Source organism: Ambystoma mexicanum, chromosome 6p (assembly GCF_040938575.1).
Source record: "Ambystoma mexicanum isolate Mex_15411 chromosome 6p, UKY_AmexF1_1, whole genome shotgun sequence".
Classification (NCBI taxonomy): Eukaryota; Metazoa; Chordata; class Amphibia; order Caudata; family Ambystomatidae; genus Ambystoma; species Ambystoma mexicanum.
Window position 1 is genome coordinate 103,758,858 of NC_090935.1, and position 27,412 is coordinate 103,786,269.

Consider the following 27,412-nt stretch of genomic DNA (forward strand, 5'->3'; position numbering starts at 1 on the left):
CAAACACGACCATTTCACCTTCTCCCATAATGACACACTTTGTAATACGAGGTACAGGGACAAATAAATGACAGTCCAAAGCGAGGGTGGAAGCCTTGGGTGCGGAGAGTGCGATATGAACTGAGCAAAGAATATGTGGGACAGAATTATCGTGTGTGTGCCCCCCCCCGTGCCAGACCCCGACTTTCTCAGGTGCATGCCATAATGCCATAATGAGTACCACTATCTTGCAATAGTAACATTGTAATAGCAACTTACGAGGAGCATGACCTTCAGGCCCTGGAGAGATGAGCTCCGCTGACCCCACATGATGGAAGACGGACGAAAAAGGCTGGGACCAATCACAGCCTGGCATCCCTTATGGAGCAGGCCCATGTATAGGGTCTCACCAACCATCCACGCAGGCTTTTACTGTAAAGTGATGATGATGTGCTACCTTATAAGCTTCTGCTTGTACTAATTCCTGCGGAACGTTCGCCAGCATCCTTATTTTTGTTATCCTTGCAACAAATCTTTTGGCTTTTTTCCGTAGCGGGTTGTATTATTTCTGACGTGAGCGTACAGGGGCCTGCTGTCAGTCCTTAAAGTATTTGTCCATTGTGCTCCTCGAGTTATTGGGGCATTACCATCTTTGTTTCCAATGGTTTGTTATGGACAGCATTGCCATTAGTAGGGAGAAGGAATGGCATTGATGTGCATGCTTTCCAAGACTGACTTTAATTGGCTGCACTAATTAGACCTTCATATGCTCCATCATGTGATATTTGCTTGTACCTTCCCCATGCTGCACCTTCACCCAAAGATATGATAACATGTTTCCTATCCATAAAAGAATGCATGTGACTGATGAGAGCAGAAATCCTCAGAAGTGTTTTTCTTTTCCTTTATCTAGCTTGTGTCGCAAGAGTACCAGCCAGAAATGGAACTGGAAAGCGAAACCGAGATCGATCCTGCACTGCTCAGTGACAGCCAAGCTGTGAATCAAGATTACGTCAATTCAGGATATGACCGAGGGCACCTTAACCCATGTCAACATCACCGTGATGCATCCGATTCGCAGGCAACCTGCACCTTAACCAACATCGTGCCACAGAACCCAGTTCTCAACCAAGTGGCATGGAGAAAGTATGAAAAATCATTTAGTCAACGAGCAGTAAACTGCATTATGACGTATGTCATTACGGGAGTGATCCCTGGAAATAACTACATATCTGATGGGAGAGTCAATATTCCAGGTTATATCTGGTCTGCAGCCTGCTGTACGCGGAATCAGGGAGGTCCCATGACCTGGGCCGTCATTGCCTTAAACGATCAGGAAGGTACAGTAGACGACATCAGTGTAAACGACCTTGAGGAGAAACTTGCCACTCACCCAAAGAGACCAGTCAAGCTGTTCCATGAAGACTGCCCAAGAAACCCAGGACAACCATTTTCTGAATCTTCTTGAGGATGGGAGGAAGATGGGAATGATCCCATTGGCAGCACTCCTGGAGAACACTCCTTTCCTAATGCCAGCTTTTATGCTACGTTCCTTGCTGTAGTGTATCTCCATTAGCATGTTAGATAGAGCCCATACACCTGGCATATTCACTGATGCATGCTCTATTTAGATGCTTTTCAGCCCCACCAAAGCAGCTTTAAACATTCAAGCGGCACTGCAAAGGTGCACAGTGCTGGCCTATTAGCTGAAAATGCATCAATTTCATTGCATATTGGATAGCAAGTATGATAGCAAATGGAAATCCTAATGGACAGCTATGATTAACTTTTGAACTCACCAGGGACTTTAATTCAGGATTCAGCTATAAGCAGTGCCCACTAAAGTATTATTAACCTTGAAAATGGCCCTACCACCTTCAATTTAACCTGCACATTCACTTGTAACCCCATGAAGTTAACTTGAAAGGAAATGTCACTGCAGCAATAGTGAACAGTGTAAGAGGTTTAACAAAGCACAGATCTGCAATATATTGACCATACCCAGAAAAACATGGAAACACGTTTCCAAGATTACAAAACCCCAAATCTCCAATGTAAATTGCATTGACATCGCTTTCATTACAAACATCCAGACATCTTCACCTCGCCTAGAAAAGCCTCTAGAACTCTCTGAGCCCCTAACCTACGTAGACACATGCTCTGTACTGACCACTGTGGCTTGAATGAGCGTCTTCCACTCTGTAATGTTTGAATCCAGCCTCCTCTCTCTACCCCTTCCTAAGAGAATGTAATCTAGAACTCACTCAGGACCTGACCTGTAGCCGGCTGAAGGCCTCTTTCTAATGACCCTTAATCCCCAACACATCACCATGCATGAATGAATGAGTGTCGTGAGGTCTCCTCTTCGTAATCCCATTCACTGTAAAGGCACCGGCCTTAAGTGCTAAGCATAATAGGTACCACTGAGGGGCTTGCACCGTTGATTTTTTTTGTAATAGCTTTTTATTGCATTTTGAAGTGCAGAACAAAACAAGTGCATACCCGTTCATGTGAACGGCCTCTACAGCCCGCGCATAAAACAAGAACAACATCAGTTTCATCTGGGGGGGAAGGGGGGTGGCGCATAAAAAAAGAAACTGTGCAAAAGCATGCCGCAGAGACATCCTCTGGGCTCGTCATCAAAGGGGGCACTATTTGCTTAACCCCTTAAGTGCCAAAGACGAGTATGCTCGTCCTTTGTGCATAGAGTTGCATAATAGCCTGGCAGTTGAAGGCCCACAGCATCGTGCTTACTGCAAAATAAGATATGTTCCTGATCTCGACCCATTTATTACCCATCAAGTGAATATTTGTTCCCTTGTCATATTTTCACAGCAGGTTATGCCAAACACAAAGAACTCAACTTCCTAGCAAGGGGCATCTCTTATTGTGCAGAAATACCCATCCATGAGCCATCAGTAGGGAGGTCCACCCATGTATCGGCTTCCTTGGCACAGGCTTCTAAAATCTTTTACTTCGTGTCTTGCCAGTCCGTGCTCTCTGCTAAAACCAGCTAGTGATGCCACCTTACCGTATCACAATGTCTTTGCACCCTAATATAATTGCATTATTTTTGCACCTATACATTTGCATAATAGCTTGAACAGAATAGGTTAACAAAGGGATCTCGGTTCTTAGCAGTCTACCCATCCGCGCCTGTGCACCGTGAGCAGGAAAGGTTTTGATCACAACATTAGGTTTCTTCCTTTTCCTCTCAGTTATAGGTGCGAGATCTGGAAAGATGAGTGTCTCGTGCGATTGGTATTTCAAGACGCCATTTGCTGCTGCTTTCGAGACTCTCTCCTTATCTCACGCATCCAATAATCTGGCAATAAGTGATTCTCCGACTGTCGATTCTGGATGCTTGCTAATGGCATGCAACTTAATTCTATAACTTTTCTCAACATGTATGGGTCCTTCTTCCACCTCCAGGTCGAGGAAAGTCGAGAGCCAAGTAGGAACAAAGCCAATTGGATCATTCCCCTTAATGCCGACAGGCCGGCCAATCATGCTAAACGGTTTGGCTTGCATCGCATTTTCAAGATATTCTAGTCTGTTTTCCATTTCTTTTTCCTTTAATGGTTGGCTCCACCTCTTTTCCCATATGCTTCACTGCTGGTCCAGTTCATTTGTTCGCAGGTCAAGCGTGGATGTTCTTGTTTCCAGATGCGCCACTTTTTCACTAAGTTTGTTAAATGTATTCCCAGACCTCAACACTGATGTCTCAGTATGCCCCAAGGCCGCCTACACAGGACCCTGAAATGGGCAAGTCGTCATGAACACCTGCTGGTTAGGCTGCCAATGCATTTGTCCTTTCTTTTACTCTTCCTGGATGCCATGTGTTCTTTCCCCCTCTCTGTGTCATTTAAACCTGCATTTCCGGAAGCACTAGAAGTTCTGGGCAATGACTTTGCACAAGAATCTTACAATAACTTAAGGGTTGCCAGACGTTCTGATTTTGTCATTTTGATATACAATTATTACAGGAGAAGCCTTTTAGGTGTGACAGAAACCTCAATTATTCAATTTACCTGCAACCTAATTAAACCAAGATCCCTGTATTGTTAAAACATGTCAGCCCTAATGTAAAATTGCTACTACCAAATGGGCTTCACTATGGCACTTGGAAAACAGATGTCTGCCCACATCAAAGATGGACTCCGCTGATTCACCTCAACAGAGGAAAGGGTCTTTGCTGCGCTATCCATCAACCTTTGATGCCTGGAGTGTGGATTGTCCAGAGGAATGTCAAGATGGAGACCGTCCTCCGCTCTGCAGCTCCCAAGCCTTTCTGTTCTCTTCCTCCCAACTCCCACGTACCTGATGATTCCCTCACCCGTCTGGGTGATGCTGGGGTGTTCTGCTCCATCTCGGGATTGCCGCAGGTCACCACAAGGTTGCAGTTGTGTCACACCCCCTGCCCATGTTTTCGCCAACCTCAATGAGATGTTCACCATCGCACCCGGGGCCAACGGAGCAGAAAGACTGCTGGGAGTAGAGCCTCCAGGTGAGTGTGTGTGGAGGAGCTCAGCAATGTTGCTCGCACAACGCCGCCATCTTGGCCACGCCCTCTATCCATAGTCACATGTGGCCTACAATAAAGAGGAGCCAATTCCCTAGCCAACAGGATACCATATCTATGGAGCTGGATTAATAAAAATAGCACAGGAAGCGAAGTGCACTCAACCTGACAGTTGTCAGTGAGAGTTTTATAAGAAGAACACAATAACCCTCAGACACCTAGAAACATGAACCAAACCCCTAACTCACAATGAACCAAGAATCCAGCAACACTGAAAGTATTAATGCAGGACCTCTAGATGAAGGAAGCAGAGGAACACCAGATTGACATGGCATATGGGCAGCCTTTCAGGGTGATATCCTACTAATATTTTACACAATCATGAAATAATGATCATCCTGTTGCTTTTATAATGCATGCTCCTATTACTACTGCATCCTTTTTAACTAAGTTGCCTAATTGAATGTTCTTAGTTTCATTCTGCCGTAGTGTCAAACTCCCTAAACCTCCTCCGACTCCATCTTGTTACAGAAACCTGTGCTTTAGAGTTCAGAGAAACTCTGGACTAATGGTCATGAGTTGGTTGCATTCTAAATTATATGGTGCATCTCCTGAACTCTATACCCCTCTGATACACACCACTTAACACAACTTTACTTAATCAGCCAGTCAGTTCCGCCATCCTCAACACAATTAGACAAGATAACCAGTCTCAACAAGTCTTGAAAATCCTCTTCCAAAAGAGTCTAAGGATTGCTTAAAGGATTGCCAACTCCATGGTCGACCAAGCGACAGATTGCACTGATGTAGTGAAATTAGAGTCCTTGGCCATCAAGTGAAGTATAGGAATTTTTAGAGAGTAGAGCCAGGTGTCTCTTGATGCTATCCATCATCAGAGAAGAGAGAAGTGGTCCAGCACTAAGAAAATTTAAACCATTCCTATACAGGGATAATGTTGCCTGAGAAAAACGGTTGCCAAAGGCTACATTTCCCCAAATTTGCGCTTCCACAAATGTCAAGCACTTTCCCCAAATATTGTAGGACTGGAGTTAGAACCGTAAATAATACTCATCCTTGAAAAGGTGTTGGAAGGCTTATAGGGATGCAGGGAAAAGAATCACCTACCTGGTGACTTTTTTCCCCAAGGGACATTTTCACATAGAACTCAGAAGTTCTATTAAAGCTCAACTTGAAAGACAGCCGAAATTAAAAGGGCTTTCATGCAAACACCTGTTTCATCTAGAGGAACTGGGTGCATCCAACCAATGTTGCTATCTTTATAATCTCGGAGCAAATCTCCTTCTTCAAGAGGCCCAGATCTTTAGACCTCAGACTATTGACTGGAATGTATTGCGCAACCCCAACTGCAATGGCCGTACAGAGGGTTTTTGTGGATGAAACCGACAACCTGTGTGGAAGTCAATGCTGAGTTTTTCCACACGCCCATCACAAGGGTTCTTTGTGTAGTCCCTCCTTCTTCACTATACCCTGTCTCAGTAAAACAGTATGATTCAGTCTGAGCTTTGGCATGCTTTTTTTGACAGGTACACAAACTAGTGGATTTAAGCCAATTGTGGGCAACTGGCGGCCCTTTAGATGTGTTGGTCTACAACTCCCAGCAGCTCTAGCTATAATATTCAATGGTGAGGAAGCATGGGAGTTGCAGTCCAAAACATTTGGAGTTCCACAGGTTCCTCAGCGCCAATCTGGATCATTTCTGGCTCCTCCCTAGCACCTACCCTGCGCTCCCCACTCTACCTTAAACTCGGTTATCTGCTCCCTAATGTCTTCTTCCCCGGTTGCTTTAGATCCCTTGTGCCAATTGCCTGCCACTCTCCTCCCCTGTTAGCGCCCCGCAGGGGTGTTGCTAGGTCTGAAAAAGAACTGGGGCTACTCTAATATTGGGACCGTCTGGACTTGGGGCTAGCTAGCCTTATGGCTGTAGTCCCTAAGCCTCTATCCGGGACTATGACCAAAAGACCCGGAGCTATAGCCCCTTCATCCCCCCTCTAGCAATGCCTCTGCCCCACTCCCTTTTTCTCCACCTATGACTATAAAGCTCTCTGTTGCTTCCCGAAGCTTGGTCCACACTCAATAAATACCTGAATAATAACAATAAGAAGAAGACGTTCCTGTGCACAGCATGTGGACACTGTTGCAATGATTTAGTCAAGAAGATAGTCTTTCTGAACTGATATTACTCATATCAAGAGGTTCAAGCCATACTGTTAAAAATAAATCCTGGATCGAGACATCATTAAGGGAACAATTGCATGTCCATATAATCTGATAACGTATCATTAATACGATGATAACAGTTCTCCACATTTGAATCTTTGAAGCAAAGGGTTGATATTTCACTGATGAAAGTGGCCTTGCTTGCACGTGATCAATGGTGCAGGCCCATTAGAAATAAAAAGTGCTTTCACTTTCTGCATCTTCCACTCCAAAAATGTTACCTGATCAGCATCATGGAAAATGACAACACTTCCCTATCAGCCCCATGTTATCATGTATGGTGCTCATTTCCATTGATTATCCAATGCATAAGGAGGCCAGTGCTACTCAGTCCTGCCAGCCACCACTAGGCGCTTCCTGGCTGAGCGTTCCACGAGGGCGAACAATATAGTCCATACATTGTGAGCCAGAAATGGGACCTACCGCCCACATTTAGCAATGCAATGTGCTCGGGGCATATGCTGCATGGTCTGAATATCACGATATGCACCGGAAGAAAGATGGGCCAGTCTTTCATGTAACACTGTAGTGATGTAAGTATATGATCAGCAACATATAACCCATAATGCATTTTACGCCCTAGCCGATAAGGTTCCACTCTAATGCACAGATAGTAACAGCAGTATGCATTGCACAATGCTTTTTTACCATTGAGCAGATATGGTTCCAGTCTAATGCAAAGATATTAAAAGCAGTTTACATTGCATAAGGCTTTTTACCATTGAGCAGCTAAGGTTCCAGTCTAATGCACATATATTAACAACAGTTTACATTGCATAATGCTTATTACGATTGAGCAGAAAAGGTTCCAGTCAAATACACAGATACTAGCAGCATAACGCTTTTTTTTTAATTTCCTAGCATCTGTTACACCCTTTTCATGTATCAGCAAATATATTCCATGGCGCTTCGCTTTTATTGCAGCATTTATGATATTAAAGTAAGAATATTGATAGCAATGCACCATCTCCAATGATTTTTTGCTTGTCAGCAGCACGTACAGTCTGGTAATGTACATCTATCTACAGAAGATCGCCCAAATAGTCTTGGTGCACCCTGTGTATTCAGCAATGCATTTCCAAAAACATCTCCGGATCTCAGTGGGAGTCTTACAACATTTGTGAACGTAGTAGACACACAATCATCAAGTGAAGACAACAGCGGGCGCTCCATGAGCTACGACAAACATGTAAGTGGGTATAACTACACGGCTCTCTACTTTCCTCTTTGTGCCACATGGATTGTGGGATGTATGTTAACCCGTACTTCACGGATAGGTGTGAATATCTCTCTCTCTCTTTCTGTCTCTCTCTCTCTCTCTCTCTCTCCCTCTCTCTCCCTCTCTCTTTCTCTCTCTCTCTCTCTCTCTCTCCCTCTCTCTATCTCTCTCTCTCTCTCTCTCTCTTTCTCTCAATCCCACCCCAGCAGAGAACAAAGGTCGTATAAATGCCACATATGCAGAGGGCAAATGTCAAAGGTCATCATCGGTGGAGGGGCAGCGGGGGGAGGGGTTAGGCAGCAGAGGGCAAATGTCCACATGCAGCCCAGGTAATCATCAGTAAAGTCAGTAGAGGGAAAAGGTAATCATCAGGGGGCAGCAGAGAGCAAAGGTCCTATAACGCTGTATAACCCATCAACAGGAGGGTGCAGAGGATATCAGAAGGAAAATGTCCTCTGAGACAATCCATGCAGCACAGATCATCGTCGGTGGCGGGAGTGGCGTATAGTGGGCAGCAGAGGGCAAAGGTCCTTTAGGACACTCCATATTGCTCAGGTCATCATCAGGGAGCAGAGGGGAAAGGTACCTATGGAATATGTTATTTATTTATTCATATACAGGAGAAACAATGATCTTTTGAGCACAAATCAACGTACAATAGATCTAATTTGAGGGGAAGCAGTGGACTTCTTACAATGGGGTGAGCTTGAGGGACATTCTGACAAGATTGTGGAGGGGAGTAAATGGAAAGGTCAACGCGGACATTACATAAGTGGACATACATAGATTAAGGACAACCATCATTGGACATTTTTAAGTGCAGGTAGGCAGTACCGCCAGCTGTACTCGGGATGTGACCATGATGGGTTAAGTGCTAGAATGGAGGCAGAGGAAGTGAGAGACAGAGGCAGGTTAGAGGCAAGGAATAAATGTAAGCTAGAGGGCAGATGAGAGGAAGGTTAAGAGGGTTACTCAGAGGCAAGGAGGCATGCTTTTCGTTTTTTTTTGGACAAATGTTTGTGGACAGTTTCTTGGATGTCGGGGGGAAGAGAATTCTATGCATGTGGAGCAAGAAGATAGAGCAGAAGCAAGAGGAAGCACAGCGAGGGAAGGAGCCACAAGGGTAGTCGAGGAGGCAGAGCAGCGATTACAAGAAGGCGTATAGAGTTGTCTAGAGGAGGATAGATACAGTGGTGCCTTACCGTGGATAGATTTGTGAACCAGGAGAAGACATTTAAATCTGGCCCTCTTTTGCATCATCATCCATCCAGCCTGGTGACGGTACGTGGAAGTAGGTATGATATGATATGACCTTTGTAATGTGCCTATACACAAGTGTTTAAAGGCGCGACGAAGCAAGGGAGTGGGACAGATGGAAGACAGAGACACCGCTCTTTCTAGGCCAGGTGACATTGAGATCGCGCAAGTGCAGGGGAGGTGTGAAGAGGGTCCTGGTAGAGAAGCTAATGATCTTGTCGCGAGGACAGAAAGCATGGTTGGGGAGACCAAAGAGGATGCTGGCACAGTACTCCAGTTTAGAGAAGACAAGAGTGGTTAAGAGATGCTTTGTAGTTTTGAAAGGAAGGAGGTGCCTGATTTTCCTAATATTTAGGAGGTTGAAGCAAGCTGCTGTTCCCATTTGGGAGATGAAAGTAGAGAAGGTGTGTGAAGGGTCATAGATGACACTGAGGTTTCTAGCTGAAGAGTAGGGGAGAGTGTCAGGTGGGAACTGGATAGGCAGAGGAAGAGATAAGAGGGAACTTTTGCCTGGTAGAAGAGTACCTCTGTTTTTGTAGAGTTTAACATCAAAGAGTGCAACACCATCCAATATTTAATGGCAGAGAGACAGCTGGACATTTTGATAAAGAGATCAGAGGAGAGTTCAGGAAAATAGAAGACATTTTGGGTGTCGGCCACGAAGAGTTGGTACGAGAACCAAAGCAGGAGATTAATGCCCCAAGAGCAGAAGTGTAGAGTGTAAAGAGGAGCAGACCCAAGACAGAGCATTGTGGAACACCAACAGTTAGAAGAGTGAGTTGAGAGGTGTTGTTGCTCAAGAAGACAGAGAATTGGCATGGTGCAGGGTAGGATTCAATCCAGGCAAGGGCTTGATTGCAAATCCCAAGAAGAGAGTATTAAGGAGATCAGAGTGATCGAAAGTGTCAAAGGCAGCAGGCAGGTCAAGGAGAATTAGGATAGAAGATATGTTTGAGTGCTTAGCAGAGGCAATGAAGTTGGACACATTCATGAGAGTAGTTTTTGTAAGGAGAGACATGAGCGGGAACCTACTTGTAGGGGGTCTCGAAGGTTGTGGATGTCTAAGAAATTGGTAAGAGAGTTCAACACAACCCTTTCGAGCACTTTAGAGTAGTGAGGAAGGCGAGACACAGGGCGAAAGTTAGCCGTTAGTTCAGGTTATCTGCCTTTTTAGGTGAAGGAGGACCGTGGCTGTTTTGAAAACTGAGGGAAAGCAAATAGAGTCGTAGGGCGGGTTGAATAGTTTAGCGAGGTGAATGGGCGCTATAGAAGCAATAGGATTGACTAGCTGAAGAGCAAGAGGGCCTGATGGGGCACATGAGGGGTTAGCCTTCATCGATAGAGAAAGCACTGTGTCAGTATTAGTGTGACTAAAGTGGGAGATGGAGGCGGAGGATGAGGGTAGAGTAGGCAGAGTGCAAAATGTAGGAGGAGGGAGTGTGAGGAAGGTCAGGAGAGAGTCTCTCATTTTTGTAATTTTTGCAGCAAAGTATTCAGCTAGGTCATTATCTGTGAGAGTGGAGATGATAGTCAAAGACTTAGGAGGAGTAAGTTTAGTGTGCCCTTGTAGCCGGTGAGTATGGTTGAAGTGAGAGCCAATGAGGGTTAGGTAGAATTCCTTTTAGCTCTATCAAAAGTGGATTTAAGAGAGTTCAGGGCAGAGAGGTAGAGGTGCAGGTCCTCATGTGAGTGGGTATGCCTCCATTTGTGCTGCCGCCAATGCATGAATGTGCAGTGAGAGCGTATGAATGGGGTGACCCATGGTTGCGGATGCTGAGACTTAAGGGTGAAAGTAAGCAGTGGGGCGTGAGAGGAGAATGAGTGATATAGTATTGATTGGAAGCTGGAGAAGGCAGTGTTGATGAAAGAGGTATCGGGTGTGAAGGTGGAGAGTGAGAACTGTAGGCTGGAGAGAAAGGGGGAATGGCAAAAGTTTAACATTTCCTTTTAGTAATAGGTGAAGCAAGTGGTGAGGAAGGGTTAGAGGGTGGAAAGAAGGTGGTGGTGGAAACAATTGAGTGATCAGATATGGATGCTGTGACAGTAGTATTAGTGGTTGAGAGAGAGGTGGCGATTAATAAGAGATCCAAAGAGTTACCCCCTTGTGTGGGTAGGTAGTAGGTAGGTTATGGATAGAGTGGAGAGTGTGGTCACTATGAAAATACTGAAGTTCAGATTTCTGAGAAGTAGTTGGAGACGGAAGGTTAAAGTCACTTAAGAGAATGTGGTGATGTTTAAAGGAAAGAGAATGAAGGAGTTGCCCAAAGTCATCAAAGACTGGCCCAATGGGACAAGGAGGGCGATAGATGGAGATGATGTGAACCGAGTGAGGCAGAGGAATAGTAGAGATGGTGAATTCAAAAGAGGTAGGAGAGGACGTGGTATTCCATGCAGCACATGTAATCATCAGTAAGGGCAGTAGAAGGAAAAGGTTCTGTGGGACACTCCATGCTGCACAGGCCATCATCAGAGAGCAGAGGGTAAAGGTCATATGGGACACTCCCTGCAGCACAGCTCATCATCAGGGAGCCTAGGGTAACGGTCCTATGGGACACTCCATGCCGCACAGGCCATCATCAGGGAGCCGAGGGTAACGGTCCTTTGGGACACTGCATGCCGCACAGGCCATCATCAGGGAGCAGAGGGTAAAGGATCTATGGGACACACCATGCCGCACAGGTCATAATCAGGGAGCAGAGGTTAAAGGTCCTATGGGAAACTCCATGCTGTACAGGTCATCATCAGGGAGCACAGGGGTAAAGGTCATATGGGATGATTCATGCCACACAGGTCATCATGAAGGAGTAGAGGGTAAAGGTCCTATGGGATACTCCACGCCGCACAGCTCATCATGAAGGAGCAGAGGGTAAGGTTTCTATGGGACACTCCATGCCGCACAGGTCATTATCAGGAAGCCAAGGGTAAAGGTCCTATGAGACACTCTATGCTGCACAGGTTATCATCCAGGTGCAGAGGGCAAAGGCCCTGTGGGCACTCCATGCTACAAAGGTTATCATCATGGAGCAGAGGGTAAAGGTCATGTGGGACACTCCATGCTGTAGAGGTTATCATCATGGAGCAGAGGGTAAAGATCCTATGGGATACACCATGCTGCACAGGCCATCATCAGGGAGCAGAGGGTAAAGATCCATTGGGGCACTCCACGTCGCACAGGTCATCATCAGTGTGGGATGTCTTGACCCACATTTGCTCTGCCATGCAACATCCCTGTATTCTGATGGTGCCAAAAATCCTTAAATGGCCGCAAAACCCTTGTGCGCGCCAAAACCTATGGAAATCACGCTTTATAACAAGAAAAGATGGCTGCCCAATCTGCCATGCATGTTGTCAGTGGTGGAACGGAGATCTCACCCCTGAAACATGTCACTGGGCTTCACAACAAGTAAAAATGGAGCACAGAGGGAAAAGCGGTGCTTTGCTGAAAGAAATCCAAAATCTTGCTTTTAAATCCTTTTTCTTGGTTGCTGAAACTGCAGAATGCCGGTACAAAACACCCTCAAACATCCAATATTCTTGCTGGCTGCTACCATTCACTTAGTTCAAGAAATCATTGTGAACGTACAATATCCTGAAAAGCTGAATTTGTCATTAAAAAATCCACAGCAAAAATTGCCTGCCTATGGAATCTGTCAAAATCTGGGCGCAGCACCCTTGGCCGCCTGAATGACAGCTATCAGAAACCTGCATGACCAACTTAAACTTGTACAAACTGAAATCAGATGTTTGAAAACTAAGTGGCCTGTTCCCGAGAGTAACCTATGTTGTAACGGTTTAATCCCATGGTTTAGAATCGGGAATCAGTGTTCTAGCTGCTTGTTTGAAATTACAAGTTTATTTTAAAGGATAGTTCCGGGACTTTTTTTTTATTGTCCCTACGGGTCGGCCATGTGTTTGTAAGCATAAATCGGTAGATCGTAGGAAACTTTCCTATGGACCTTACCCGACTTTTCGCCCATTATCGCACTCGAAATCAGCCTCCATTTTGTGATAATCCTATCATTCCGCCGCATCGACCTGGCTCACCTGCCTTTGCGGCACTAAATCAAATCCCCCGCCCCTGAAACAGACTTTATCAAAACATTCATATTCCCCGCCTCTATCCGTGACGTGACTGAGCTGCGTAGGCAAACGCGCCCAGGCGTCTTCTACGCGACTCCACACAGACCCCGGAAATCAACACAGATCAGCTCACAATACAGCGCGCCACAATTCGGAATATGAAACTGTACTTTGAAATCAAACCGCAAGATTGTAAATGTGGTAAAGTACATTTATTTGACATCAAATGTTTAGAGAATATTCAGCGATTTGCATTTTTATTTGCTCATGTTCCAAAAAGTTCGTATTGAGGAACGCGATGGTCCTTTGCTGTACACAGGGTCTTAGAGCATCTCACAATACAGCGCCACAATTCGGAATGTGAAACCGTGGTTTAAAAGCAAACGGCAAGATTGTACATTTGGCAAAGTACGTTTATTGGACATCAAATGTTTAGAGAATATTCAGCGATTTGCATTTTTCTTTGCTCTCGATCCAAATTAGTTCGTCTTGAGGGAAGCGATGTTCGTGTGCAGTACACAGGGTGTTGGTTTACGATAAAAATAAGCTCTTCGTTCGCACTGATAATCGCATGGCTGTTCCAACAACGAGGCACTAGGCCACCACAACGGTAGGTATGTTGCATCTAACCGTTAGTACCGCGTAAGGGCATACTTGTACTTGGCGATCGTCCCATAAAATGGTCAGGGTGGTAACGTTGTTCACGCGGAGAAGCAACTGGCGGCTGTAGAAGCCGTCCGCCGGTGTCTGGTACTCGTGACACAGACAGTAGTGAATGATGTACCTAAAAACATAAAAAATGAAATTAGTCTCACCATCAGATCCTTATTAAAATGATTCATTTCATAGCGAGGACAGCGCTACTGGGTGTACACAAGTGTTTAAAGGCGTGGCGAGGCATGGAGGGGGGGGGAGTGGAGTACAAGGTAAGTAGCATAAAATAATAAATAAATAGGGCCAGCTGGTGGCAAGTGCAAGGTAAGTGCAGAACAAGTGCTGGGAAGGGGGGGCTGTAGGATACTGAGACAGTCCCCCAGTGCAGGGGTTGACAGTGAGGCAGTGCAGGTGGAGAGTGGAAGGGCCCAGGACTGAGGTCGCAGACAGTGGACCAGTTGTAGCAGGGGAGAGGGAGAGAGAAAGCAGAAGCAAAGAGGAAGGTTTTGAGGTGCTTCAGTAAAAGCAGATGTTTCTCCTCAAGATAGTGCGCGGTAGAAAACAATATGCCACATAGAACGAACAAGTACAACTGAACCCGTCTTTAAAGCCACTGTATAGTAATGAAATTGCGGTATAAACTCATCAAAAGTTACTTACATTATATTTGCATTTTCCATTGTGTCTCTGTGTAGGGCAGACCCGAAACACCACTCCTTCTTTGCCGACGTTACTTCTTCTAATGAACGTGGCTCATCGTTTCGTTTCTGAAATTTTATTCATTATCTTTTCTTAGTCTTTCAGGATGGTCCCGGCCTGTCAAGGTCAAATCACAATAGAACCTTATATTGGGTCGTGGGCCGTTCCGCCACCCGAGCAAAACATCAAAGCAGCTGACCTTCACTTTGAGCGAGCACACATTTCTAGTTAGCTGCAGTTAGTTTTAGGGACATCTTGTCTGCGTGCCTTTTTTTTTATTGTCCCTATGGGTCGGCCATGTGTTTGTAATACGGAAACATTCTATAATTTTTGTAAAAATGATTTATATTACTGTTTGGTTTAATTGCAATGGGCCTGCAACATGAGGAGACTCGAGAGAACAGACAATCAAATTACAATCATTTAAACCGTGATGTGTATTTCTCAATGAGCTCTGCTTTAGGTGGACATGGAACAGAGGCAATGTTGGGTGGCAATGCAGTTGTCCCCTGCATAGGTTCGTTCACCACTCCATGTATGTGCCTATCGAGGACATCTACGATAAGTCTCTCAATAAACTCATATTGCATATCCTCAAACACTGGTTTGATCACCCATTGTTTACTTCTTTTAGTGAAGGCCTTATTGTAGCGAAGCGTCCCTAAAGTTCCGGTCGTCCTACTTTGTTGACGGCCAACATTATGGTTATGTGCCAAGACCGCTAAAAGAGTCCGATTTATCATGCCTTCCATGCCAAAATGCAATCTTTTGGGCCTGTACTTGAGGCACATATTGTGGAACACCTCCAAATCTCCTGTGTGGCAGAATTCCGTGAGTCCCCTCAAAGCTTTTGTTATAGTTTTATCAAATACAATCTTTTCAATGGCCTTGTGAGTGGGTGATGAAGGAATCAACCACTTCTTCTTCCGTGCCTCCTCTGTGGACAAATGGCCATGTTCACATTTGTGGAAATGTTCATTTGTCGACCATCGATGTACGTTGCTACAGTGCAACATTACTGACCGCCATTTTTCCAGTAGAATTTCCAACGACCCTTCACATGTTTTTGAGCTCCACCAAAGATGGTTGCTGATTGACTTGGACCACTGTGAAATACCTTGCAATTCTTTTTTTTTACCTGCAGCCGACAATTTTTTATTGATTGATTTTGCAAGATGCCAAACGTCAAATTGGTGATTTATATTTTTGTACTCTTCTCTCATTGTCTTGGCAATTGAAACGTGTCTGTCCGTGGCTATCAGGTCGATCACCATTCCCCGCGATTGTAGTTCTTGCAATGATGCTACAAAGCCAACTTTCTCCATGGCCACTGAGGATGTACTTTGTGACACCTGCACGACCACCGAACTCACAATTTTCTTACTTTCCATGTCCTGAAAGTGGTAGGTGCAGTACTTGGCTGAAAATCCTGGGCTGTCGCACTGTCCATCACCGGCTAGCCTGAAGCGTTTGCCTGCGAATGTACTTTCCATTGACATTTTTTCCATTCTCCAAGCTTCGCTGATGGCTGGAAATAGATAATCGGTTTGGTATTTGTAGAACTGACTTTTCGCAATGAAATGGATTCCCACAAACTGAAAGAAATACTGTAACTTTTTAAAACTTGAACCACTAAAAAGTGCGGCCGCTGCACAAAGTAGATTGCCTGCTGGCAGTTGCCCCAGCATGGGTTGTGCAGACCATGCGAACGGATGATATTGTGTACAGGTGGCATGTATTTTAAGGTTAGTGCCTCGAATTGCACGAGTCACATTAATCAATGGCTCCCCACATACTTCCCCACCAACCCAATGCCCACATTTCATCATCGTAATAATATCCATCAAACAGCTATCGAATACAATGAATTTGGCCTCTTTCCTTATACTGTCACTCTGCATCCCAGCTGGTTCGGCCTGTAACGTTGAGGACATGTCACTCGCATGAAAGGTACAATCTCTGATATCGTCTTCCGCTATGCTGAGTGATATTGATGGTGTTTCATTGTCGTCCACTTCATTCTCTTCCATTGCAACATCTGTTCCTTGTCCGGAGATGGGAGAAAAAAACAATGTCTTCAACTTTCGCGCGCTCTTATTTTTTGCGGGTGTGGATTCTGTGAATTGATCTCCGACTGCATCCAAACTACCAGGAGGACATTCACTATCAATGGCTGGTGGTGGTATAGCTCCGTTGTCAATCACTTCATATTCTTCCCATTGGCACGATGCATCTCCAGTCTCAAGTCCCTGCCAAAAGGTTTGACAAGCAACATCTCTCGTTCGCTTCACTGTCTGTGTAGATCTAGTTCTTACACCCACTCGCAACTAGAGGACAGATTAGAAAAGGGATGTTCAGTTTAAACACAACTTACAGTATTGAACTATTGACAGTGAAAGACAACATAATATAGTGAACAGGACACTAACCTTCTTTTGCTTTCTTTTCTTTGAAACTTTCTTGCCTCGAACTTCAACATCTGGACGCTGTTGCTCCGACTCGTGTGTGCATGTCTCCACTTCCTCTCGCGCTGCAACGACTATATTTTCATGATAAGCACATCCATCACTCACTGAGGCTCCATCGACTCCCTGAAACATAGAACTTTCATTAGTATGTATAATAATATTGAAAACACAAAATGTACTTGGGGACCAATACCCATACGTACATCTCAATAGCAAAACACGAATGAACGCATTGTGTAGAACATTCAAACGACAATAGTTCACGCATTGTTGATCTAGTTAGATTGAACTGTCAAGATCCATACCTCGGGCTCCGCATAGACTTCCATTGATGATATTATTGAAGATGACGCTTCAGCAACTCCCTGAAACACAGTAATTGCATTAGTATGGTTTTCTATTTTGTTTAAAAGAACATAAACTTTCTGCAGGCGTCAACGGCTCATCTAAATAGACCTGCACAAATGATCAGTTGTCTAAAATAAATAATGGATATCTAAATATGATTCGATTTGCTCCATCGTTGGAAGTGTCACCACCCAGAGATCTGCATCAACTACTAGGGGTGATGTTCTTGTTGAAGAAGCTCCGTCAGCTCCCTGAAACATAGTACTTGCGTTAATAAAGAAGGAAGTATAGCGGATGTAATCACGTCATTTGATCTCGCATGATTGATCTGTCAGTATCCATACCTCGAAATGCATAAGAACATCAAGGGACGCTGTAACTGCAGTGCACACTTCTGCAAGCTGTTGCGCCGACCCGTAACTGCATGCTCCCCCTTCTTCTTGGACTAATGCTCCATCGACTCCCTGAAACATAGGACTTTCATTAGTAATGAACACAATATTGAAAAAAGAAGACACATAGGAGGGCGACGACAGAAGGACATACCAATGGCTAAAAACGAAAGAAACATTGTGTGTAACAATCACGCTACAAGAATGCAAGATCTGATGATCTCCATCGATGGAACTGTCCGGAAACGTACCTCGAGCATCTGAGTGACATCTACGGTTGTCGTCAATGCGTTGGACTCCTCAGCATCTCCCTGAAAGACAGTACTTGCATTATTTTGGATAACAATAATTATAACTGAAAACAAAGACTAGAGGACGAGTACTGTGGTGTACCATTAGGTAAAATAATTACACGATCAATTAAAACTATTGATTTACATGCCTAAAACAAGTCAGTGTCAGAATAGCTAAGTAAGATTACCCGATAGGCGCTTGAAGTGGCTGATGACTGCAATAACGACACGGATGGAGAATCTTCCGCCTTCATATTGAGTGGATACATAAATGGGGAAATTATTGTTAGCTAATGCTACACACTACCGCAAGGTCGAGAGACAAATACGTAAACTTGACTCACCAGTGGAGGGATGTGGACGAATAGAGTGGGAATAGCGGTTGAGAGCAATTTTCGCCTTGCTCGCGGTGTTTTCTTCTTTATTAGCAATGATGTGGAGTACATGTCTGGGCTAAAGTGCCTGCTGCAGATGCGGTATCGATCACCCCTCTTGTCCGCAAAGACTTCTAGGACTCTACTTTCTAGCTCAGAGGCTGGATATCCGCAATATCGGACCCATTCTCTTATCTGATCTATTGTCTTAGGGAAAACATGCATTATAGTATCTTCAGATTTGTTATGGGTCTTCGAAGGGCAACCGCCAATGGAACAGGCAGGCATTATGGAAAGTTCTGAAAAGTAAAGATCAACAATTCTCTATGAATACCAATGTGTTAAAACATTAAATGACACATAAAAGGTTAAATGCAAGGTCCGTTTTGGTTCTTGGAACTATACACGTTATTCACATGCGGATAAGTATTTCAATAACTTTCAAAAAATAGAAAAAGTAATTTGACTAAACTCAGAACATGTGACTAGTTCCTTGCATGTACTGTCGTGAACGAAAAGAAAACATGGATGCAATTTGATGACTACTAGCAAATAGATATAAATAAAAAAATTGGACGCAAAATGATTATGGTACATGGACTTACCTTGACGAACAAACAGTTAGATGCAGGGATCAGAGTAGTTTCTTGTCGTAGAACAGGGAGCAGTTCACAGGTTGCAAACTGACGAGTTTGCTCAAAGTGGTCACGGAAGTTCACAGAGACGAAGAGCAGATAACCAGCACCTTCACGGGTTGACTAGCAAAGCGCAAAGAAGTTCTCATTAGAAATATGAAGTGGGTTATAAAGAATTCGAAACAGGGGTGTGTTTGTGAATGAATGACGTGTATATGTCGTGGCATTATGCGGATTGCAGGGGGGCGTCCATCGTGAGGGGGATGCTTGGCAGGAGACACGGGGTCTGGAGGTAGACATGGGAACAACAACCCATGCTCTATAGACCACTTTGAAGTGTACATGGTCTTTGGCACCTCTTGGCCTTTATCGCTCCCTGACAGCTCCACTTGCCAGCAGCGCAAGTACCCTGGTGCGAACTGCCTTTGATAGGGCGGGGGGTGGATCGGGGCGGTGGTCGTGCAGACAAGACACAGGAAGACTTGTGAATGGAGACACACTTATGTGGATTGCAGGGGGGCGTCCATCGTGAGGGGGATGCTTGGCAGGAGACACGGGGTCTGGAGGTAGACATGGGAACAACAACCCATGCTCTATAGACCACTTTGAAGTGTACATGGTCTTTGGCACCTCTTGGCCTTTATCGCTCCCTGACAGCTCCACTTGCCAGCAGCGCAAGTACCCTGGTGCGAACTGCCTTTGATAGGGCGGGGGGTGGATCGGGGCGGTGGTCGTGCAGACAAGACACAGGAAGACTTGTGAATGGAGACACACTTATGTGGATTGCAGGGGGGCGTCCATCGTGAGGGGGATGCTTGGCAGGAGACACGGGGTCTGGAGGTAGACATGGGAACAACAACCCATGCTCTATAGACCACTTTGAAGTGTACATGGTCTTTGGCACCTCTTGGCCTTTATCGCTCCCTGACAGCTCCACTTGCCAGCAGCGCAAGTACCCTGGTGCGAACTGCCTTTGATAGGGCGGGGGGTGGATCGGGGCGGTGGTCGTGCAGACAAGACACAGGAAGACTTGTGAATGGAGACACACTTATGTGGATTGCAGGGGGGCGTCCATCGTGAGGGGGATGCTTGGCAGGAGACACGGGGTCTGGAGGTAGACATGGGAACAACAACCCATGCTCTATAGACCACTTTGAAGTGTACATGGTCTTTGGCACCTCTTGGCCTTTATCGCTCCCTGACAGCTCCACTTGCCAGCAGCGCAAGTACCCCGGTGCGAACAGCCTTTGATAGGGCGGGGGGTGGATTGGGGCGGTGGTCGTGCAGACAAGACCCGTTTGCCGCAGGGCCTCACCAAGGAGAGGCCATCTAACTGAATGTAAGAGGATGGCTGCAGGATCTACTACATGGAAGGCAGGGGGGTGAGTTTATAAATACCTCACCCTCCCAGGAGAATATATGGCGGTCATCTCTGTACCCGGTGCCCAAAAAGAGGATTTATTATGATCAACCATATTTATTATTTACCTATAACCATGTTTTGTATCAATAAAATCCAACAGCTTTTTATTGCCAACGCTTGATGCCAACCCACAAAATAATATATGTATGACTGCTGCATATATGGGTTCAACGGTTATGTGGATTGAAGGTGTGCGGCCAGCGTGAGGGAGGATGCTGGCCGGAGACATGTGGTGTGACAAGACAAGGCACTGGAAGGCTATTCAACGGAGACACACTAGATTCATTTAAAAAATCAAAACAACCATTGTTAAAATATATGTTGGGCTTTATTTTAGATTTTAATTAAACATAAATAATAAACATTACACATTGTAAAGTTGAGGTTGCAGCACATCGAGGGAAAATCCGCGGTATTGTCCACTGTCACTGGGGAAATGTTGTCTAATGGCAAGTACCGCACAGGCAGGTATTACTCTCCGAACGCGGTGTCCGAGCCTCCCGTGAAGCCACCAAGTGAAGCAACGATAGGCCACCAGCCTGTACCACCTGTGAAAAAAAAAGATGCAAACTGTATTAAACTGACCAAACTTTCTTATCAATGTCGATTCAGGTAACACATGTCATTTTTCTTAGAAAAAAATTATATCTAGAAAATGCACTATATGGAACCAATTTACATGCGTTCGAATGATATGTAAATGTAATTTTATATGTGGGAGACGACCATGAAATAGTGGTGGCATCACTGACATCACAAACAGAGTATACTTACTCGTTACTCGGATTACGCGGACGAACAGTGCCACGAAGTTCGTGCATAAGCACCATCATCATCCTCAACACTGTCCGTGAGAGGCAGGCTTCCCTGAACTCTGGCAGCTCGGTGATGCATTGCGGACTTTGCTCGCCTTCCTGCAGACTTTGCTCGCTTTCCGAAATGTAGGCCAAGCACCCAGAATTTTCACGGCAGCAGCAGTTCTCCTCCTCAGTTGGCATTAGCTCGCACCGATTGCACGTGCACCAGGTGGAGACGCCGTCCATGCGACATGGTCCAGGCTCTTCATCCGTTGACTGGTCCTCCCAACTGCCGTCCGAATCCCCATCGTTTTCGCGTGCTTGCCTTTCCAGTAGTTCCTCCTCGGTGTACTCGGGCTCGTACATATACGGCATTATTGTGGCCATTGTGCGGTAAAGATAGTAAAATAATTTACAGAGATGGTACAGGTGTTCACACGGGCTACAAGCGGCGAAGGTAGCTGACCAGAGCACTGAAACGAGTCACAGAATACTCAAAGTAACACAGAGAGAGGAATGGAATCGAAAATCTGCTGCTGTATGTTGTGAAACGGTCTGTTTATACTTATTGGGGAAAGAGGCGTCCTGCCATTTCCATGGCAACACGTCAATAGCTGAGGCGCAGCGATTGTTGACACGAGACGTGCTTGAAATGGGCAGTACGCGTCTGCTGATGTCAGGCTCAGGGGCGGGGGATTTGATTTAGTGCCGCAAAGGCAGGTGAGCCAGGTCGATGCGGCGGAATGATAGGATTATCACAAAATGGAGGCTGATTTCGAGTGCGATAATGGGCGAAAAGTCGGGTAAGGTCCATAGGAAAGTTTCCTACGATCTACCGATTTATGCTTACAAACACATGGCCGACCCGTAGGGACAATAAAAAAAAAGTCCCGGAACTATCCTTTAAGCAATGAAAAAAAAACAACAGATTAAGATTTGAATTTAAGCCTGACTAAAAGCAACCAAACCAGTACAACGGCTTCCCCCACAGAGGCCAGGCCTCTCCCTTTTGCTTCCCTCCACCAGGAAATCACACCTATGATTATAGGGTGGGAGAAGAATTTGGGCTGCAGTGGGAAGGAGACAATGGACATCCTCCAGCTACAGGAACTGTCTAGTGTGAAGGGTCGTTCAATGGCCTGGGACCAGGAGGAACTAGGAGGAGACTGCTTCTGAACGGAGAGACAGAAGAAGGTGGAGACAAACAACCATTTGTTGCTTAGCCAGGACCAAAGACACATTTTAAAAAGACTGATAACTTACAGTGTAACATTGTCATAAACACAAAAATAACAGCATTGTTAATATAAATATTGACTGCACATTTTAAAAGGCGCCAGAACTCTGTGACATGTTCTATGAAGAAACAGCGGAAAATGTGATATTACACAAAATGTATTTTTGATAGAAGCATGAAACTTCATACACTTATGCCCATGTTCAACGCACACATTTGTACACATTTTCTGATAAACTGGACATTGTGTTCCTGATAAAAAGGGCGAAATTCAGTGGAAAGCAGACACAAGATCCTACAGCGACGGGGCTTGGAGGAGTATCTGCTACTCAAAATATGTGATCCATACATGTGGTTGTTATAGAGGTTGCATAGGTGTAAATATGTATTGTGTCAAAAGTAGATTTTGTGTTCAAGAGGCTTGGGGTGGACTCTCAAGGAAGAGAGGAGACCCTGACCAATCCCTGTCCAAGGGGCGCACTTGGGATAAACCAGCACACACACCTCTTTATCATAAGCATAAATAGAGACAGCTGAGCACTCAAAAAAGAGACAGATTCACCCACTAACCGATGGCTGGCGGAGCACCCTGAAGCAGAACCATCCATCTTACTTGCTCCAAACTCCAGAAACTGGGCAAAGCAGAGAACGGCCCATTGCATAGCTGAACCATTCTCAGTTAGGCCTTAAATTATAGAACCAGAATCCCACCACCAAAGGGAAACATCAAACGATCAGCGGGCTGTGCTGTACTGATGCCTGCTGAAAGAATAATCATCAGAACCAAGAGATCCAATCCAGTCCTCTGCCGGGCTGTGACCAGAGTCATTGCAGACCCAATCCAGTCCTGTGCCGTGCTGTGAACAGACCCAGTCCAGTCTGGTGTGCCCAGCAGTCTGTCCTGACCAAAATCCCTGACCAGAATCCTGACGGTTCCGTTTAAAAACCTATCTATAGAAAGAACTGTGTCACATAGCATATGTACTTCATAGTGTCATCCCAATCTCAATTCATCCTATCCGCAAATTCAGAATCATAGTATTGTCACAACTTTTCTTGCGCTGAGTTTCTCTCATTTGTTTTCTAAAATCCTAAGTCATTAGTGTTTTGAGTAACTAAAGTGAATCCCAGAAAGAAATTGAGTATCCACCACGTGAAGGGTTCCCTGGCCAGGAACTGATGGAGATTCATGTGTGGCATTCTCTTTTTCTATCGTCATAATCTAGTGTAAGAAATCACATTTGTCTTTTAAAAGTGCATTCCCGTTTTTCCGTTTTTGCACCTATCTCGAAATTCGACCTCCACTAAAACGTCCATACCTTCCTCAGTTTGTGTGTTAGAAACAAAATTTCAACTTCTGCTTGTAGCTAACATCCACAGCTTTATTCTGCATCCAAATCCATACAGTTCTCCCGTAACCACGATTACTGCGCACTGAGAAGTTTGCAGCGAATTTCGTTTTCGGGAAATTCTGACACGTGTAAAACAGCTTTTGATTGCTCTTCACCTCAATTTTACATAGTTCCTTAGTATCAAATCATTGCTAGTGTGTTTGTGTGGAACTATCCAAAACAGCTGCCAAAAGAATTTAAACAATTTCAGAAATGTAAACAATATTTAGTGTTTTTACCCAATCCATTCTCAAGATAACTTTAAAACCATTTTGACAGCTTGCCAATCAATTCCATTTCTCTCTTGTGTTTGCTGGGGGAAAGTGGGATTGATATTTTGTTGAATTTTGCCATTCCTGAAACCTGTTCTCTCCTGTCTATTTACATTGTCTATTGAGGGGTAGAGGGATGTGCAGGGGGAAATAGTAACCACACTGCTATCTGTTCTGAACACACACACAGGTATTATTTCTGTGCTGAATTGTTTTGCCCACTATTGCTCCTTGTGCCTTAAAGAGATTTCTTAGTGTAACATCACCCCATTGGTGATTATTGTATACCCATTAAACATAGTGTGATTAATTTGTAACTACATAAATGAATATTTTAACTTTGCAAACCAGCCTGATTCCTGGTTCAGTGTGACCGGGGGGGGGGGGTTTACAGGAGTGGGGCGTGAAATAAATAAGGATTCCAGTTGTGCATTACACGCTAGGCGTTGACTTAGGTGAAGTGCCGGATTGAAATCACTTACATCAGGGAGCAGAGGGTAAAAAGGTCCTATGGGATACTCCACGTCGGACAGGTCATCATCAGGCAGCAGAGGGTAAAAGCCCTTTGGGATACCCCATGCCGCACAGGTCATTATGAAGAAGCATAGGCTAAAGTTCCTATGGGCTACTCCATGCCATGAAGGGTAGCATAAAGAAAATATATGGAATACTCCATGCCACACAGGTCATTATAGAGGGTAGGGAAGAGGTAGCAGAGGACAAAGGTCCTATGAGACACTCCATGCCACACAGGCCATCATCAGGGAGCAGAGGGTAAAGGACATATGGGATACTCTATGTCACACAGGTCATCATGAAGGAGCTGAGGGTAAAGGTTCTATTGGACACTCTATGATATGATATCATAGGATATGACGCATGACACATGACGAGACAAGGGAGGTGAACAAAGGGAGGACAACACAACGATCTAACTAGGCCAAGTGACATTGAGATCGAGATGGAAAGGGAAACGTGCCAGGGGAAGGGGAGGAGAGGCACGTGCAAGACAAAGAATCAAAACATTGAAAAAACAAGAAGTGCAGCAGATACAGCCCCAAGTGCAGGGTTACCAGGAGGCAGTGCAGGTGTGCAACTGGAAGGGCAGGGACATGGCCCATGGTTCAGAGGGTAGCCAAGTGACCAGTGCAATATCAGACAGGACATCAGCAGGGAAGAGGAGGAGAGAAGGCAGAAGCAAAGAGGATAGTTTTGAGGTGCTTCTGGAACCGGAGATGGTTCTGTTTGAGTTTCAGAGAGGAAGGGAGGCTGGTCCAGAGGGAGACGCAAGCCAAAGAGAGAGATCTGCCCCCAACTTGTTGCTTGGAAAAGCAAATGACCCTCTGGGAGTTGGAGTTGGAGGTGGAGGAGCGAAGAGCTTGAGTAGGAAGATACTTCTGAAGGCCTTGTGGACAATGCAAAGGGTCTTGAACTTGATCCTTGAAGCCACTGGGAGCCAATGGAGAGATGTCAGTGCTTGAGAGATACGATCCCTGGGCTTGAGGCCAAGAACAAGTCTTGCAGTCCTGTTCTGGATGAGTTGCAGAGGACGGAGAGTAGAGACAGGAAGATTTCAAAAGAGGCTGTTACAGTAGTCAAGCCTAGAGAGAACCAGAGCGCTGGAGAAAGTAAGCTTCTGGGGGAAGGAGAGGAAAGGAAGAATACCTCTGAGGAGGTGCAGTTGGTAGTTTCACTTCTTAGAGACATCGGAAAAGTGAGGAGAGAATGAGAGTGCAGAGTCGAAGATAACCCAGAGGTTCATAGCCTCACAGGTGGGAGCAGGAAGAGGGCCAAGGGAGGCCGGCCAGAGAGTGGCAGGAAAGAGGGGTGCAGGTGTGCCGATGAGGAGGATCTCTGTATTACTAGCATTCAGGCAGGGATCATTGGCGGCGCACCACTCCTGGATTGCAGACAGACAATCAAGGATGAAAGTAAGAGAAGATGAGGCAGAGGGGACCCTAAACGCGAGCTCGGTGTCATCTGCATAGCACTGGATGTTGGAGCAGAGAGCAGTAATGCGGTGGGCGAGAGGTGCCAGGTATTGGTTGAACAGCCAGGGAGACCGGTTATACCCTTGGTGAACACAACAGGTAGAGAGAGAGATAGGGTCGGTCAGAGAGGAAGGAAGTCAACCAGGCCAGCGCCTGATCAGTGATACCCAGGTTATCATGGAGCCGTTTGTGCAGGGTGTCATGTTTGACCATGTAAAAAGGCAGAAGAGAGATCAAGTAGGATGACGACAGAGGGTAGATTAGAATCAAGGTTAGAGAGAAAGTCTTCACAGATGTTCAGGAGAGCAGTTTCCGTGCTTCTGGCTGCTCTGAAGCCAGACTGATGATCATGGAGACAACCAACAGATTCAGTGTGAAGATTAAGCTGGGAGATGAGTTTTCCCAGGAAAGGAGTAATAGAGATCGCCCGATAGTTAGCCAAAAGGGAGGGCTCGGATGAGGGTTTCTTGTGAAGAGGGTGCACAAGAGAGTGCTTCAGGGAGTAGGGGAAGGTTCCAGTGGTGAAAGAGTGGTTACAGAAGTCAGCCAAGGCTGGAGCAAGGGTGTCAATGTGGTCCTTGATGGTTTTGGAAGAACAGGGAAGAACCTGTTTAGATGAGGTTTTCATAGATCAGACTCCTCGTCAGGGGAGAAGAGAGGACAGGCAGAGAAGGGATGGGGTGGCTGCAGGAAGAGGAGAGAGTGGAGGGAGAAGCAGGAGAGACTGAGAGGGTGGACAGGATGTCCTGGGTTTTAGAGATGAAGTGAGAAGCCATGGCTGTGCAGAGGGCCTGGGAAGGGACAGGAGAGGTAGAGACTGTGGCAGGACCAGCTTCTTGCAGATTTTAAAGAGTTTGGGCGAGTTGCTAGATGCCGCAGAAATGCGTGCTTCGATGTGAGCTCTCTTCTTAGTGAGGTCAGAGAGTCAGTATTGCCTTTGCAGCAGGCAACAGGCCAGTTTGTCACAGGATGTACAAGATACCAACTATTTCCTCTCACCCACCCTACACTTGGGTTTAAGGGTGATGAGGTATGAGTCATACCAGGAGTTGCACTTAGCTTTGGGCTTTAAGCTGATCCTCATGACAGGGGCAAGTACATCGAGAGTATCAGAGATAGAAGAGTGGAGCATGGAAAGGGCTG

General features: G+C 45.5%; 1 protein-coding gene across 1 annotated transcript in view; it reads left to right on the forward strand.

Moving 5' to 3' along the window:
• The window catches only part of LOC138511245 (endonuclease domain-containing 1 protein-like), a 42,136-nt gene extending 34,444 nt beyond the window's left edge, over nucleotides 1–7,692 (forward strand). The window contains exon 3 of the mRNA XM_069626786.1: nucleotides 893–7,692. Coding sequence (XP_069482887.1) covers nucleotides 893–1,447 — 555 coding nt within the window. The 3' untranslated portion in view covers nucleotides 1,448–7,692. The remainder of the gene's footprint in view (nucleotides 1–892) is intronic.
• Nucleotides 7,693–27,412: the final 19,720 nt, after the last annotated feature.